Source organism: Sinocyclocheilus rhinocerous, unplaced genomic scaffold (assembly GCF_001515625.1).
Source record: "Sinocyclocheilus rhinocerous isolate Xijiao unplaced genomic scaffold, SAMN03320098_v1.1 scaffold869, whole genome shotgun sequence".
In the NCBI taxonomy this organism is placed as follows: Eukaryota; Metazoa; Chordata; class Actinopteri; order Cypriniformes; family Cyprinidae; genus Sinocyclocheilus; species Sinocyclocheilus rhinocerous.
Window position 1 is genome coordinate 2,112,997 of NW_015653483.1, and position 13,131 is coordinate 2,126,127.

General features: G+C 39.8%; 1 protein-coding gene across 1 annotated transcript in view; it reads left to right on the forward strand.

The window, feature by feature from the left end:
- LOC107716285 (testican-2-like) overlaps positions 1 to 13,131 on the forward strand; it is a 46,714-nt gene that overhangs the window by 10,180 nt on the left and 23,403 nt on the right. The window contains exons 2-6 of the mRNA XM_016522658.1: positions 3,076 to 3,084; positions 3,462 to 3,533; positions 6,205 to 6,294; positions 6,396 to 6,526; positions 11,354 to 11,462. Coding sequence (XP_016378144.1) covers positions 3,076 to 3,084; positions 3,462 to 3,533; positions 6,205 to 6,294; positions 6,396 to 6,526; positions 11,354 to 11,462 — 411 coding nt within the window. The remainder of the gene's footprint in view (positions 1 to 3,075; positions 3,085 to 3,461; positions 3,534 to 6,204; positions 6,295 to 6,395; positions 6,527 to 11,353; positions 11,463 to 13,131) is intronic.

Consider the following 13,131-nt stretch of genomic DNA (forward strand, 5'->3'; position numbering starts at 1 on the left):
AAGGCGGCAAATTCCTCCCGAGGACCATCTTCGGATGACCGCGCTCTGCACTCGGCGTTCAGACTTCCCGCATAGAAAGCGTGTCGTCCGGATAGCTGGTGACGTTAGTGACCATCAGGAACCGTCTGGTATGGTCCTCGAGAGTCCTGCCTTCCTGCTCCAGCAGGAGAAGGAGGAATTCGGGGCGTGTGAAGGGATCCATGGGGTCAACACAACGGAAAGAAAAACACTGAAAAAAAAAACAGAAAACAAACGGAGGGGAGAACACGGAAGTTAAACTCTTTTGGGCCGGTTATTCTGTCACGGTCAGGGTGTTGAGAGATCAGGCAGGATGACGAAGATGACGAATAAACGGATATTTAATCAAGAAACAACAGGAGATCCAGACAGGGTAGACATCACACAGGGTAACATTCACAGGAACAAGGACATTGACAATAACCGACAAACTAGAATACAGGAGACAGGAACTAATAAAGGGCAGATAACGAGGGGCAGACAGGTGAGCACAAATGAGAACAGGAACAACCAAATAAGGACACAGAGGGAGAAACCACAATCCACAGTCCACAGGGGTGTGACAGCCGTTAAGTACACAGCTTTGTACCTTTGTCTTTTTGTCAGATTTTTAGATACTGTTAGTGTTTTGCTTCAAATTAAAGTTTGTATAGTTTATAGCTTGTTGATTTTATTTGTGGCTTATAAGTCTTGAACAAAGAATTTTTTAAAAATCCCTATCGGAAAAATACTTTTGGAACAAATGCCACTGAAAAAGTGGCTGGGCACTGTTGTTCTCTATTAAGCTTGAAGAAATCAAAGGGGTCATATGATGCGATTTCAAGTTTTCCTTTCTCTTTGGAGTGTTACAAGCTGTTCGTGAATAGATAAGATCCCTGGATGACGAAGATGACGAATAAACGGATATTTAATCAAGAAACAACAGGAGATCCAGACAGGGTAGACATCACACAGGGTAACATTCACAGGAACATGGACATTGACAATAACCGACAAACTAGAATACAGGAGACAGGAACTAATAAAGGGCAGATAACGAGGGGCAGACAGGTGAGCACAAATGAGAACAGGAACAACCAAATAAGGACACAGAGGGAGAAACCACAATCCACAGTCCACAGGGGTGTGACAGCCGTTAAGTACACAGCTTTGTACCTTTGTCTTTTTGTCAGATTTTTAGATACTGTTAGTGTTTTGCTTCAAATTAAAGTTTGTATAGTTTATAGCTTGTTGATTTTATTTGTGGCTTATAAGTCTTGAACAAAGACTTTTTTAAAAATCCCTATCGGAAAAATACTTTTGGAACAAATGCCACTGAAAAAGTGGCTGGGCACTGTTGTTCTCTATTAAGCTTGAAGAAATCAAAGGGGTCATATGATGCGATTTCAAGTTTTCCTTTCTCTTTGGAGTGTTACAAGCTGTTCGTGAATAGATAAGATCCCTAAAGTTGCAAAGACTAAAGTCTCAAATCCAAAGAGATATTCTTTATAAAAGTTAAGACTGGTCCTCGCCCTCCTAAAACACCTCGTTCAAACACGCCCCCACATGTCTAAGTCACGATGTGGGAAGATTTGCATAACGCCGCCCAAATGTTCACGCAAAGAAAGAAGGCCAGTGTTGCCAAGTCCCCGGTTTTCCCGTGGAATTGGGCTACTTTAACACTGTCGTCGCTTCAACCCGCAGACATGAAACGCAACCCGCGGCAACAGTGTTAAAGTAGCCCAACTTGGCAACACTGGTAAGGGGCGTAACATATCCGTCACACGCTTGAGGTATTCAGCCAATGTTTTTTTAACCACAAACTGCATAAACACATTTCATTACACCAAATACACAAAATAATGTTCTTTTTAGCAACATCATATGACCCCTTTAAGCTTTTTAAGCTTTTAAGAAATCTTGATGATGATGTGTTGTGATGATGGTCATATAAAATTAGATGATGATATGTTGGGGCAATATTTTTGTGAGCTATGGCGATACTTTTCTATTCTGACTCATTCTTGCATCTTTTCAGAGAGGGGGAACACATTGATGTGGCACAACATTTTTCACATACTTCACGCTCAGTGTACAGCTCTCTTCTCAAAAAAGTGCATATCGAAAGAATTAAGGGTTATGTTTGCATGAGTGGCTCATTCAATTTGCATAAACTAAAGATAAAAAATATATTCAAGAGGTTTCACCACTCTGTCCATTCGATGTTTACTGATATGGACACCTTAATTCTCAGTACACCACACAGTATCTACTATGCTAAGACAGCAAAAACTGACTTAAATAATGCAGGTATCAGGAAATCAATAACAGGGTTGTCCAGCTCCAGGGATTGTTGCAGTTAAGCAATGCAGCACTGAATTTTGAGTCACTGGTCTTTGATTTGTTTTGACAAGGTTATATCATATCAGGAGCACATATTCATATAGTAATAGTTTTTAGCGTTTTTTTATTTTAATTCAGGTCTTAAATAGATTTAGCAGTACTGTATTTCATCAAGGTCTACAAAAGTGGTTGGTATATATTCGTGAAGTAGACCTATTAAGTTAAATATGTAACGAAAATGTCATTTTTTATTGGTCTACATTTCAGAAGTGATAAAGCATATGTATAGCCACTTGACTTGTGACTTAAACATTTGCTGCAGAAAAATATTAATTTATTGCGCTGTTGTAGCTGACAAAGCCAAATTCAGTCAATATGCAATTCCACCTCGTTTATACATACAACTGCAAAGATAAATGACTGCTGATGACACTAATAAGCTTGTGAACTTTACAAAAAAGGTTGTTATTATTATTATTAGTCAGAGTGCTGAAATATTTCAAGTGTTATGAGCACCAAGTGTATAATTATCTTAAAGCAACTGCCTCTTTTATAAGGACACATGAGGGAATATCAAGGATATATTCAAAGTTTTACCCAGGAGGCGAATAGATGTTTTTTAGCAGTTGGAGCCTGTCTTTTTTTTCTAAATAGTTGCTTCTCAGAGATGCATCGCTCTCCTCTAACTGTCTCCTTCTCTTTTGTCTTTAATTCATCCTTCTCACATTTCACCAGGAAGTGGAGGTCAGTAGTGCTGTATCATGACTTTGCTTGTGTTTGATGTCTCTTTTAAAATGCTTAATCTAATATTCGCTATCAAAGCGGTAACCCACTTTTTATGTAGTCTAAGTTGCTTATGTATCTTTGTTTGACATTTCATTTAAGCGTTCATCTTTTTTGCCTTGTTTATCTTTCAGAATTTTTCTTCTTAAGTTCCATCCCTCCTTTTTCCATTAGTGCTTTTCCACAGCTTTTCACAATTAGAAAAAATATCTTAGTATTGTACATTTAAGTTTGGTTAATGATAGATGTACAGTGATAGAAGTATTATTCTTGACTAAATGCTTAAAGTTTATTCTGTGCAGCACATTTGACTGTTTTTACTTCTTTGTTTTTGTCAGGACGATTACATCAGATCATGGGATGAAAGTCAAGGCTCGAATGAAAGTAAGTCATCTTTAATATTACTAACAGTATCACATTATAACATTTATTGAAGTGATCTTTTAGCCATTATATTTAAGTGCCCAAATCGCATGATGTGCCAAACAATGACCTAGTTTATTTTCAAATGGAGCTAGATTTTACATTAGCTTAAATATTCAGACTAGATTTTCAGAACTAGTGCCAATTTTAAGTTTTGTTTCTGTGTAAATGAAGTTTGCTGTTGTCATGATACTCGACATGCATTTTGTTTTCTGTCTGTTGCACACAAGAATCAACACAGTGTAATATATTCAGAGTGTAATCACAATTCAGTATGGAGTATTTAGTAAGAAAGAGTACCAAGTATGCAAATATTACAATGATTTGAATAGATTTAAACATTTTCGGCAAGTCAGTGTGAGATTTTTTCAAACTTTATTAGTTAATATAATTAATAAAACAAATAATCAAAAAACATTTTTAATAAAAATTTAAATGGTCTAGAATTAAAGTTTGAAACCAGACATTTAATCTGAACTAATTACTGAATTAATTCGGTCAGAAATGTAATATTTAGTGTTTTAAAACAAACCCCTAACAGTGGCATGCAAGCACTGTAATTATTATTCAATGGTGCAGTTAGACTTGACCGTGGTCTGTGTATGTTTGTCACAGCAGACAGCCCTTCTTTTCTTCTTGGCTGCCAAACACTAATTGCTTACACAAGAGATTAGGTCATCTCCTCATTTTGCTATAGTAAAGAGACTGCCCGGGCACATTAGAACATTATGTCTTGATTTTTCAGTTGAAGTGAAGTCCTAAGAATGGAGGAGTCCATTAGCAAATATCTCAGGATGTAATTAATGGATAATTGCTAGTTCCACTGAAGGCCCAGTAAGAGCCCCAGAGGCTTGATTTAGCTCTGACTGACACTGGCTTTGTTCCTTCAAAGCACAAATCCACTTAAGCTTCATATGTCCAAGAACAGAGGTCCATGAATCCGATGGTCCATTTTGCCGAGTTGGCAATAAAGCTCCTTGCACAGCCGTCACTACTCCCACCACAAATCTTTTGTTTGAAACTCATTAATGGAAGTCATTCTCTTTGACAGTTAGGGAATTATTATCAGATCCATTTGTCAAAGGTGTTACAGAGCAGGAATTCATACATACAACGCTAAATGTGATATTTAAGAGTTTGTATTTGTGCTATTAATAATTTGAACACTTTAGTATTAAAACCAAACCCAACCAAATGTATTAATCACATACATAAGCGGGCCTTACACTATAAGAAAAAAACAGAACCCTAACCCTAAAAACAGAAAAGGTACTGGTAATTTTCTTCCCAAGACATTATCTGTTAAGGTTACTGACATTTCCTTTAACCCTAAAACACAACACAATGCAATGCGTAGTTCAAAATAATTGTAAAACACCTGTGAAAAATAAATACAGAAAATTTCTTCATATTAACACAATACATTGGGCCCTATTTTAATGGACTTTTCTTAGGGGCCATTCACACAGAAGGCTTTTTGCTTTGAAAAACGTGAGAGCCGGAGAGAGGATTGGGGGAAAAAATGGAAAAAAAGGTCTTGAGGTGCTTTTTTTTTTTTTTTTGAAGTTGAACTTTTAGCTCGAGCGCCACATTTTTAGATGGTAGCACAGTGGAGAGGAAAAACACATGTACACATAAGTATATGCACATACTTATTTTTAAAAATGTATTACATAGAACGCTCCAGTTACTAACAAAACCTTGGTTCCCTGAGATAAGGGAACGAGCGCTGTGTCGCTGACGCTTTTGGGGAAACTCCTGTTTGCTCTGTTACTGAAGCCTGATTTGTTCATGCCAGAAGGAGGGCGGTCTTAAACGACAGGGGCCACAAGTCTGGAGCGGCTCAAAGGGAGGGCCTCCCAGGGCCCTGAGATAAGTCCCAAGTCGGCACAGTATGAGGGCGAGGCGGATTCAATCTCCAAGCTCCCTCAGAAACTTAACCTCTAGGTCGTTTCTGCTGACTGATTGGCCAGCCATGAGAGAATGATTTGCCGTGATGGCCACCACATATACTTTGAGCAAGGGGTGCACTCCTTATCCAGCAGCTCTTGCAGAAAGGTTAGCACGTAGGACACATCACACAATGACAGGTTCTCGCTCCGTGCTGCACACCAGTCAGAAAAGACTGACCATTTAAGGGCGTAAAGACATCTTGTAGATGGAGCTCTAGCCTCTAAAATGGTATTAGTTACAATCGCAGGGAGCTGTAAAGGCACCTGTCGAGGGGCCAGACATGAAGGCTCCACATCTCTGGCAGGGGATGCCAAATCATGCCCTCTGTTTGCGAGAGAAGGTCCTTCCTCAGTGGTATTGGCCAAGGTGCTGCTGATAGCAGCTGAATCAACTCAGGGAACCTGAGTTCCTCTAGAGTGGGGCCACCAGGAGGACTGAACATCTGACTTCACTGACTGGTCCGATGACCTGAGAAAGCAGGCAAACCGGGGGGAAGGCATACAGGCAAGTGCTGAGCCAATCGTGGGCCAGAGCATCTCGCTGTTTCGAAAAGTAGATTGGGCAGTGAAAGTTGTCTTCTGAGGTGAAGAGGTCCGCTTCTGCCCTCCCGGAGACCGTCCAAATCATTTGAACCAATTGGGGATGTAGTCTCCATTCTCCTGGAGCTACCTTTTCCCTGGACAGCATGTCTGCCACTTGGTTCAGTCTGCCTGGCACATGAACTGCTCTCTGTCCTCGTACAGAGCTCCCCAACCCAAGTTGGAGGCATCTGTTGTGACCCCCTTCCTTTTGGAGGTCAGTCCCATTAGGACGCCTGATTGAAGCAGGCAAGGGGTTTTCCAAGGGGCCACAGCTCTGATGCAGCGGTGGGTTACCCTGAGATGAGAGCGTTCCAGGTGCCAAGCGTGGGACAGGACATGGACTTTGAGCCAGTAATGGAGGGGCTGCATGTGAAGCAGACCCAGAGGAATCACAGAGGAAGCAGCCGACATAAGGCCGAGCATCCTCTGGAAAGCCCTGAGGGAACGTGAAGTCCCCAAATTGAATGACACTGCTGGCCATTGAACAGTCAGGGAGCGTTCCGGCGTAATCCATGCCTGCATTCGGCCAGAATCGATAATTGTCCCCAGAAAGACCACTCGCCGGCTGGGAGACAAAGAGCTCTTAGCTAAATTGATTCTCAACCCAAGGCGCTCCAGGTGGCTGAGCAGCAGCAACCTGTGAGCGATGAGTTCCCATTCTGACCTGGCTAAAACCAGCCAATCGTCGAGGTAGTGCAGAATGCAGATTCCCATCTGTCTCAGAGGGGAAAGAGCCTCGTCTATGCACTTCGTAAAAGTGTGTGGGGCCAGAGACAATCCGAATGGCAGGACTGTGTATTGAAAGTGAAAGTGAAGTGACGTGTGGCCAAGTATGGTGACCCATACTCAGAATTCGTGCTCTGCATTTAACCAATTCAAGTGCACACACACAGTAGTGAACACACACACACCGTGAACACACACCTGGAGCAGTGATAGGCCCGGAGTATTGAACACACACCCGGAGTATTGATAGGCCACTCTCTTGAATGCAAATCTCAAGAACAGTCTGCGATGGGGGGCTATCTGGATGTGAAAGTAAGCATCTTTCAGATCCACTGACAGAAACCAGTCCTCGGGACATATTTGCGTGAGGATCTGTTTCAAAGTTAGCATCTTGAAAGGCCATCTCATAAGCGAGCGATTCAGATGTCTGAGATCGAGAATGGGTCTGAGCCCACCATCTTTCTTGGGAACGAGGAAGTAAGCTGAAAAGCCCGACTCACTGTTCGCTAGACTAACCGTTTCCACGGCTCCTTTTGCAAGCAGTGTTTGTACTTCGGACTGGAGAACATGAGCATCGTTGTCCAGCACCAAAGTCTGAATAATACCTCTGAAGCAAGGTGGCCTGTGAGCAAACCGAAGCGAGTAAACATGGTGTTTAGAACCCAACTTGGCACATCTGTGATAGCTTTCCAAGCCTGTAGCCAGATGGCAAGTGATTCTAGTTTTTCGAATGGTAGTTCGCCGCACAGGGGCAGGGAACTGTCATTCGTGGTAATGAGGAGAGGAGAAATGCTCTTTTGAGTATGTGGGTCGCTCTGGGGCGGGGACATTGACACTTTGGAAACGGGTAGCATTTGACCGTCCAGGGGTGCTGCTAAAGCCCAGGCTCAGGTTTAGGCTCGGGCTGAGGCGGCGCTGGCTTGGCAGGCTGCTGGGAGGATGGAGCCTTCTGGCGACTTGAAACAGCCGCCGCACAGGAGCACTTCAGCAGGAAGTGACGCATTGCCTGCGATGACTTCTGTGCTGCTGTAAACCGCTCTGCAGGTAAACCGTGGGCACTGCCCAGACAGGCGACAAACTCACTGTGCCCATCTGATGATCTTCGTCACTGAAGGATAAAAATTCAGATGAAAGATGGCTCTCAGATGTATATAGCAATCGCTTCCTCTCCTTTTTGCAGGTTGAAGCGCTATTGGTTCGTGCAGCTACACGAATATGAACAAATCAGGCTTCAGTAACAGAGTAAACAGGAGTTTTCCCGAAATCGTCAACGATGCAACGGGAAAGACCATTCGAAAGGGAATCTATTTACTTACCACACTGAATGCATTTTGTCTCCTTTATTAGATCATTAATGAAGCAGTGATAAAAGAGATTTGTCCCAGCCCTCGACACCCCAAGAAGCATGATGTTTCCACATAAAAGCAGCCAGTTAAAATTCAAATCCTTTTTTCTTTCAGAGAGAAAAACTAGGAGCAGTTCACTAATCTTGTAGTGTCACTTGAATCACTTGTATTTCATAAAGAGCTGCAATTTCTAAAGAAGTTCTGAAGGAATTTTAAAAGTAAAAGGAAATCCATTTGAAATATAATAAAGAGTTTGTTCTGGCCAAGTTTTAAGAGTGCTAAAATACACCTTTGTTGTGGCATAACAGGAATTAGATTAGATAAATCTGCAGTGTAGAAGAAATGTTAAATAATATTAGTTATTTACTTTATGTTGGTATCTAATTGGCCTTGTAAGATTTTATTTATAGTCTGATATTTCAAGAGCGTCTGCTCTCCATGTTTCGATTTTCAGGCGTCAGACAGCTAACAGATACCAAAGCAGCCGAAATTCCCAAAGAGCCTTATTTATAGTGCCTTTTTGAAAGGTAGCACTGGTCCTTACCTTTTTAATGAGGAACAAATTTGTATTTTTACAAGTTATCAACGCAGCAGTTGTCATGCAACTTCAGGACAAATTTATGATGTATCTATTGTGACAGTAGTTTTTCTCAAAACACTAGTCATTATACTTGCTCATGTCTGTATAAAAACTTGCCTTGCCTAAAATAAATAAATAAATAAATAAAATAAAAAATTGGGGGGTGGGTGGGGAATTAATTGTGTGATGTACTGTAAAGTAAATTCAATGTATATATATATAGAGAGAGAGAGAGAGAGAGAGAGAGTCAGTAAGATTTTTTGTTTTTGAAAGAAGTCTCTTATGCTCACCAAGGCTGCATTTATTTGATAAAAATACAGTAAAAACAGTAACTTATTTTATATACAATAACTATTTTATATATATGTGCTAAACTGTAATTAATTTCTGTGATGGCAAAGATTCATTTTCAGCAGCCATTTATCCAGTCTTGTCCAGTCGTGTTACATGATCTTAAAAAATCATTCTAAAATGCTGATTTAGTGCTCATGAAACATCTCTTATTATTATCAATGTTGAAATAGTTGTGCTGCTTAATATTTTTATGGAAACTGCAATATTTTTTTTTTCAGGATTCTTTGATGAATAGAAAGTTCAAAAGAACAGAATATTTTATAAAATCTTTACTGGCACTTTTGATCAATTTAATGCATTGTCGCAAAATAAAACATCATTCCAAACAAATAAATAACCTTCATACTTAGGCCAACTCTAAACCTTTGAATGGTAGATTGTGTATTCCTTTTTTTAATCCAGATTTATACCCCTAAGGCGAAACTTCCTCGAAAGCACATATTCCTGCATATCTATGGCTAATCGACTGTGTCAGATATATGATATTAATCTCGTATGAGCTGCACATATCCCATAAACTGAATGTGTATTAATAGGTCAACAAAGTATTGCTGGTACGTGGACAGTTTTATCACAACCAGATGTTTTTTTTTTTCACATTCCCAGTGTGTGTACCTGTGAAAAGAACATCTCAGCAGTCTGTTGAGTCAGCCTGTACCTGAATTAATAGACCATCAACAGGATACAAAGCTTCAGTTCATTAAAAACAAATGGAGACATCTTTATTTAATCAGCGTGCATCTTTTATTTATCAGCGTGATTGTTTTTTCTCTTTCCTGTGTATACAGCATGTATCGCGTCCTTATCTCCGTGAACCTTTCCCCGCGAGTTGATCTGATATGCTCAGCGTTAAGTGGCTCTGGCTGCTGATGTGTATTAGCTGCATTAGCTCAGCCACTGGCTGTGCTTGATAGAGTCAGTAGCTCCTTACTTCTACTCTGCGATTGTAATGATCACATTAAATGCTGCCCTGTGTGTAAACAAAGGATGAAAGAGATGATGCGACGTGACTGGACAAGATTCCTCGGTTGTCTAAGACGGATTTGGCATCGCTTATACATGGAGACCTTCATAATGCATTATATAGGGACAACTCACTGCAGGGCCACTGCTCTGAAGATATGTTTACTGTTAAATTGTGCAATGATTATGGAGAGACGCAGAGAGAGAGAGAGAGTTATTTGTTTGTTTGTTTTTTACTTATATGAGCAGCTAATCAGTCCTCACTCTGGAGTTGGACTGTTGCTATAGCAACATCATTATTCTTGTGTTCTCTTTAATCTGCTTGAGACTGTTGTGATGAAGTGAGGCTTACTGATCAACCTTGTGCCGTTATGTATAGATTTCTCTAAGTGTCTAAACTTCTCTAAGGCTGAAGCTGTAGCATAGAGAGCATTGCGGATAGACAGGCGCTAAATTTTTCACTTTACATTAACCTCCATTATGAATTAAAGGGTGCTTGTCATGCTTCTTTTGTTGTAAATAGGAGTTCCTTAAAGGGGTCATATGATGCGATTTCAAGTTTTCCTTTCTCTTTGGAGTGTTACAAGCGAATTTAACATATATAAAATAACCCGCATATATAGCATACATGAAATTACCCCGTAGCAGATCTATACAGGTGGAGCTGGGGAAGGTGGAGGGTTTTGAACCGCACTGCAAACTTCTATGGCGTACACTGACCAAATATTTGAATGTCGAGCAGCAAACTCATTGGCTGCTGATGCAACAAAAACCATGTGAATAATGATGTGATTATATCAGATTGAGTTAGGACCTATTGGCCTGCGCCATCTTGAGTTTCATGACAGAACTTTGTATTTTGGTGCAAAAAACCTTGACTAACATTTTAACTGGACCCTAGAGAAAATTAAATAATTAAAATAGTTATGATCCCTTTTTTTCCACAAGTGTTAGAGAATGTTCACTCACTTGTGAAGAGAAAGCCATATTTTTATAGAGGTGAAATAAGAGCAATTTATTAAAGCAGGCATGTGTTGTCTGGTGGCACATTGTGAGGTACACAGATTCGTCCCTGGACGTTTGTTCTATTTACAAATTGAACTTGTTCCTGAGGCCATCCCTTAGGGGCTGGTTCTCATTGTAGCACACAACTAACTACAGAGAACATTCTTGTAACTTTATATTAAAAAATGGACCAATGATGCACTGTTCCTGTTCATTTGAGTAACCAAGCATGCCTCAGTTTATATCTTAAATTGAATATTGATTTTATTTTGATGCCATGTTAATATTGGCTATTTTAGGTTGAAGCAGCAGGTCATTAGACAGCAGCAGGAGAATAACTGTAAACCTTGCCCAGTATCTTCCTCTGGTCCCGTTTGTGGCTCTGATGGACACAACTATGCCTCTCAGGTACTTCACACTGCATTCAACTTCCTTTAATTGTATTAAAATAAGCTGAACTGCAGAGAAATTGATCATATGGATATGATCAATTTCTCTGCAGTTCAGCTTATTTTAATACAATTGGATTTGTTGCACTTTTGTGCTTGTTCCAACTTTTTAGGTTTTTTTTTCGGGTCAACTTAGGTAACCAAAAAATGTGCTTCATATTCTCTAAATCAGTCATTCCCAGCCAGGGATTGGTTTTGCTTTGTTAAATCTTTAAAACAGAATTTAACTATTGTGGCTGACAGTACATTAAAATAATAAATCATGATTAATCATGTTTATTAACTGCATTTAGTTCCTTTACATCCAACATTTGTATAAATTGATGATGAATTTCTGTCACAGGTGATATTTCATACTTGTTGAGCTTCTGAATTCCACCACACAAGAAAAAACACATATATCGCACTTTAATTTTGTTAAACGTCCCTTCTGGATTCATTTGTAAAGAAATTTGCCGCTTGGTCTTTCTTGGAGAAAGTTTCCTCATGAATGCCCCCAGAACATTTTTCCAGAGAGCACACAATAATTTGTGAAAGACAAACAAGATATGTCTCATTAAAGGGAAGGAAAACTACTTAGTAAGCCTGTCGTTTTAAGTGAATCATTGTAATAATGGCCACTTTAATATTGTTAATTATATTGATAAATAATATCCATTTACATTTACATTTAGTCATTTAGCAGACGCTTTTATCCAAAGCGACTTACAAATGAGGACAATAAAAGCAGTCAAAACTAACAAAAGAGCAACAGTATGTAAGTGCAAATGACAAGGCTCGATTAGGCTAACGCAGTACATGTAGCAAGGTGTATATATATATATATTATACACACACATATACACACACACACACACACAAAGGAAAACAAGTAGATAGAGTAGAATAAATAGAAAGCTAGTGTTTTTTTTTGTTTTTTTGTTTTTAAATAAAAAAAGAAGATAAAGTAGAATTCAAATAGAATAGAAAGTGCTAGAGTTAGAGAGTTAAATAAAGGTGGAACCGATGTGTTTTTAGTCGTTTCTTGAAGATGGCTAAGGACTCAGCTGCTCGGATTGAGTTGGGCAGGTCATTCCACCAGGAGGTAACAGTTAATGAAAAAGTCAGTGAAAGTGATTTTGTGCCTCTTTGAGATGGCACAATAATACGCCGTTCACTTGCAGAACGCAAGCTTCTAGAGGGCACATAACTCTGAAGTAATGAATTTAGGTAAAGGGGTGCAGAGCCAGTGGTGGTTTTGTAAGCAAACATTAATGCCATGAATTTTATGCGAGCAGCTACTGGTAGCCAGTGCAAACTGATGAACAGAGGTGTGACATGCGTTCTTTTCGGCTCATTAAAGATTAATCTTGCAGCGGCATTCTGGATTAATTGTAGAGGTTTGATAGAACTGGCTGGAAGACCTGCCAAGAGAGCATTGCAATAGTCCAGCCTGGATAGAACAAGAGCTTGAACAAGGAGTTGTGTTGCATGTTCTGAAAGAAAGGACCTGATCTTCCTAATGTTGTATAAAGCAAATCTGCAGGACCGGGCAGTTTTAACAATGTGGTCTGAGAAATTCAGCTTATCATCAATCACAACTCCAAGGTTTCTAGCTGTTTTTGAAGGAGTTATGGTTGATGAGCCAA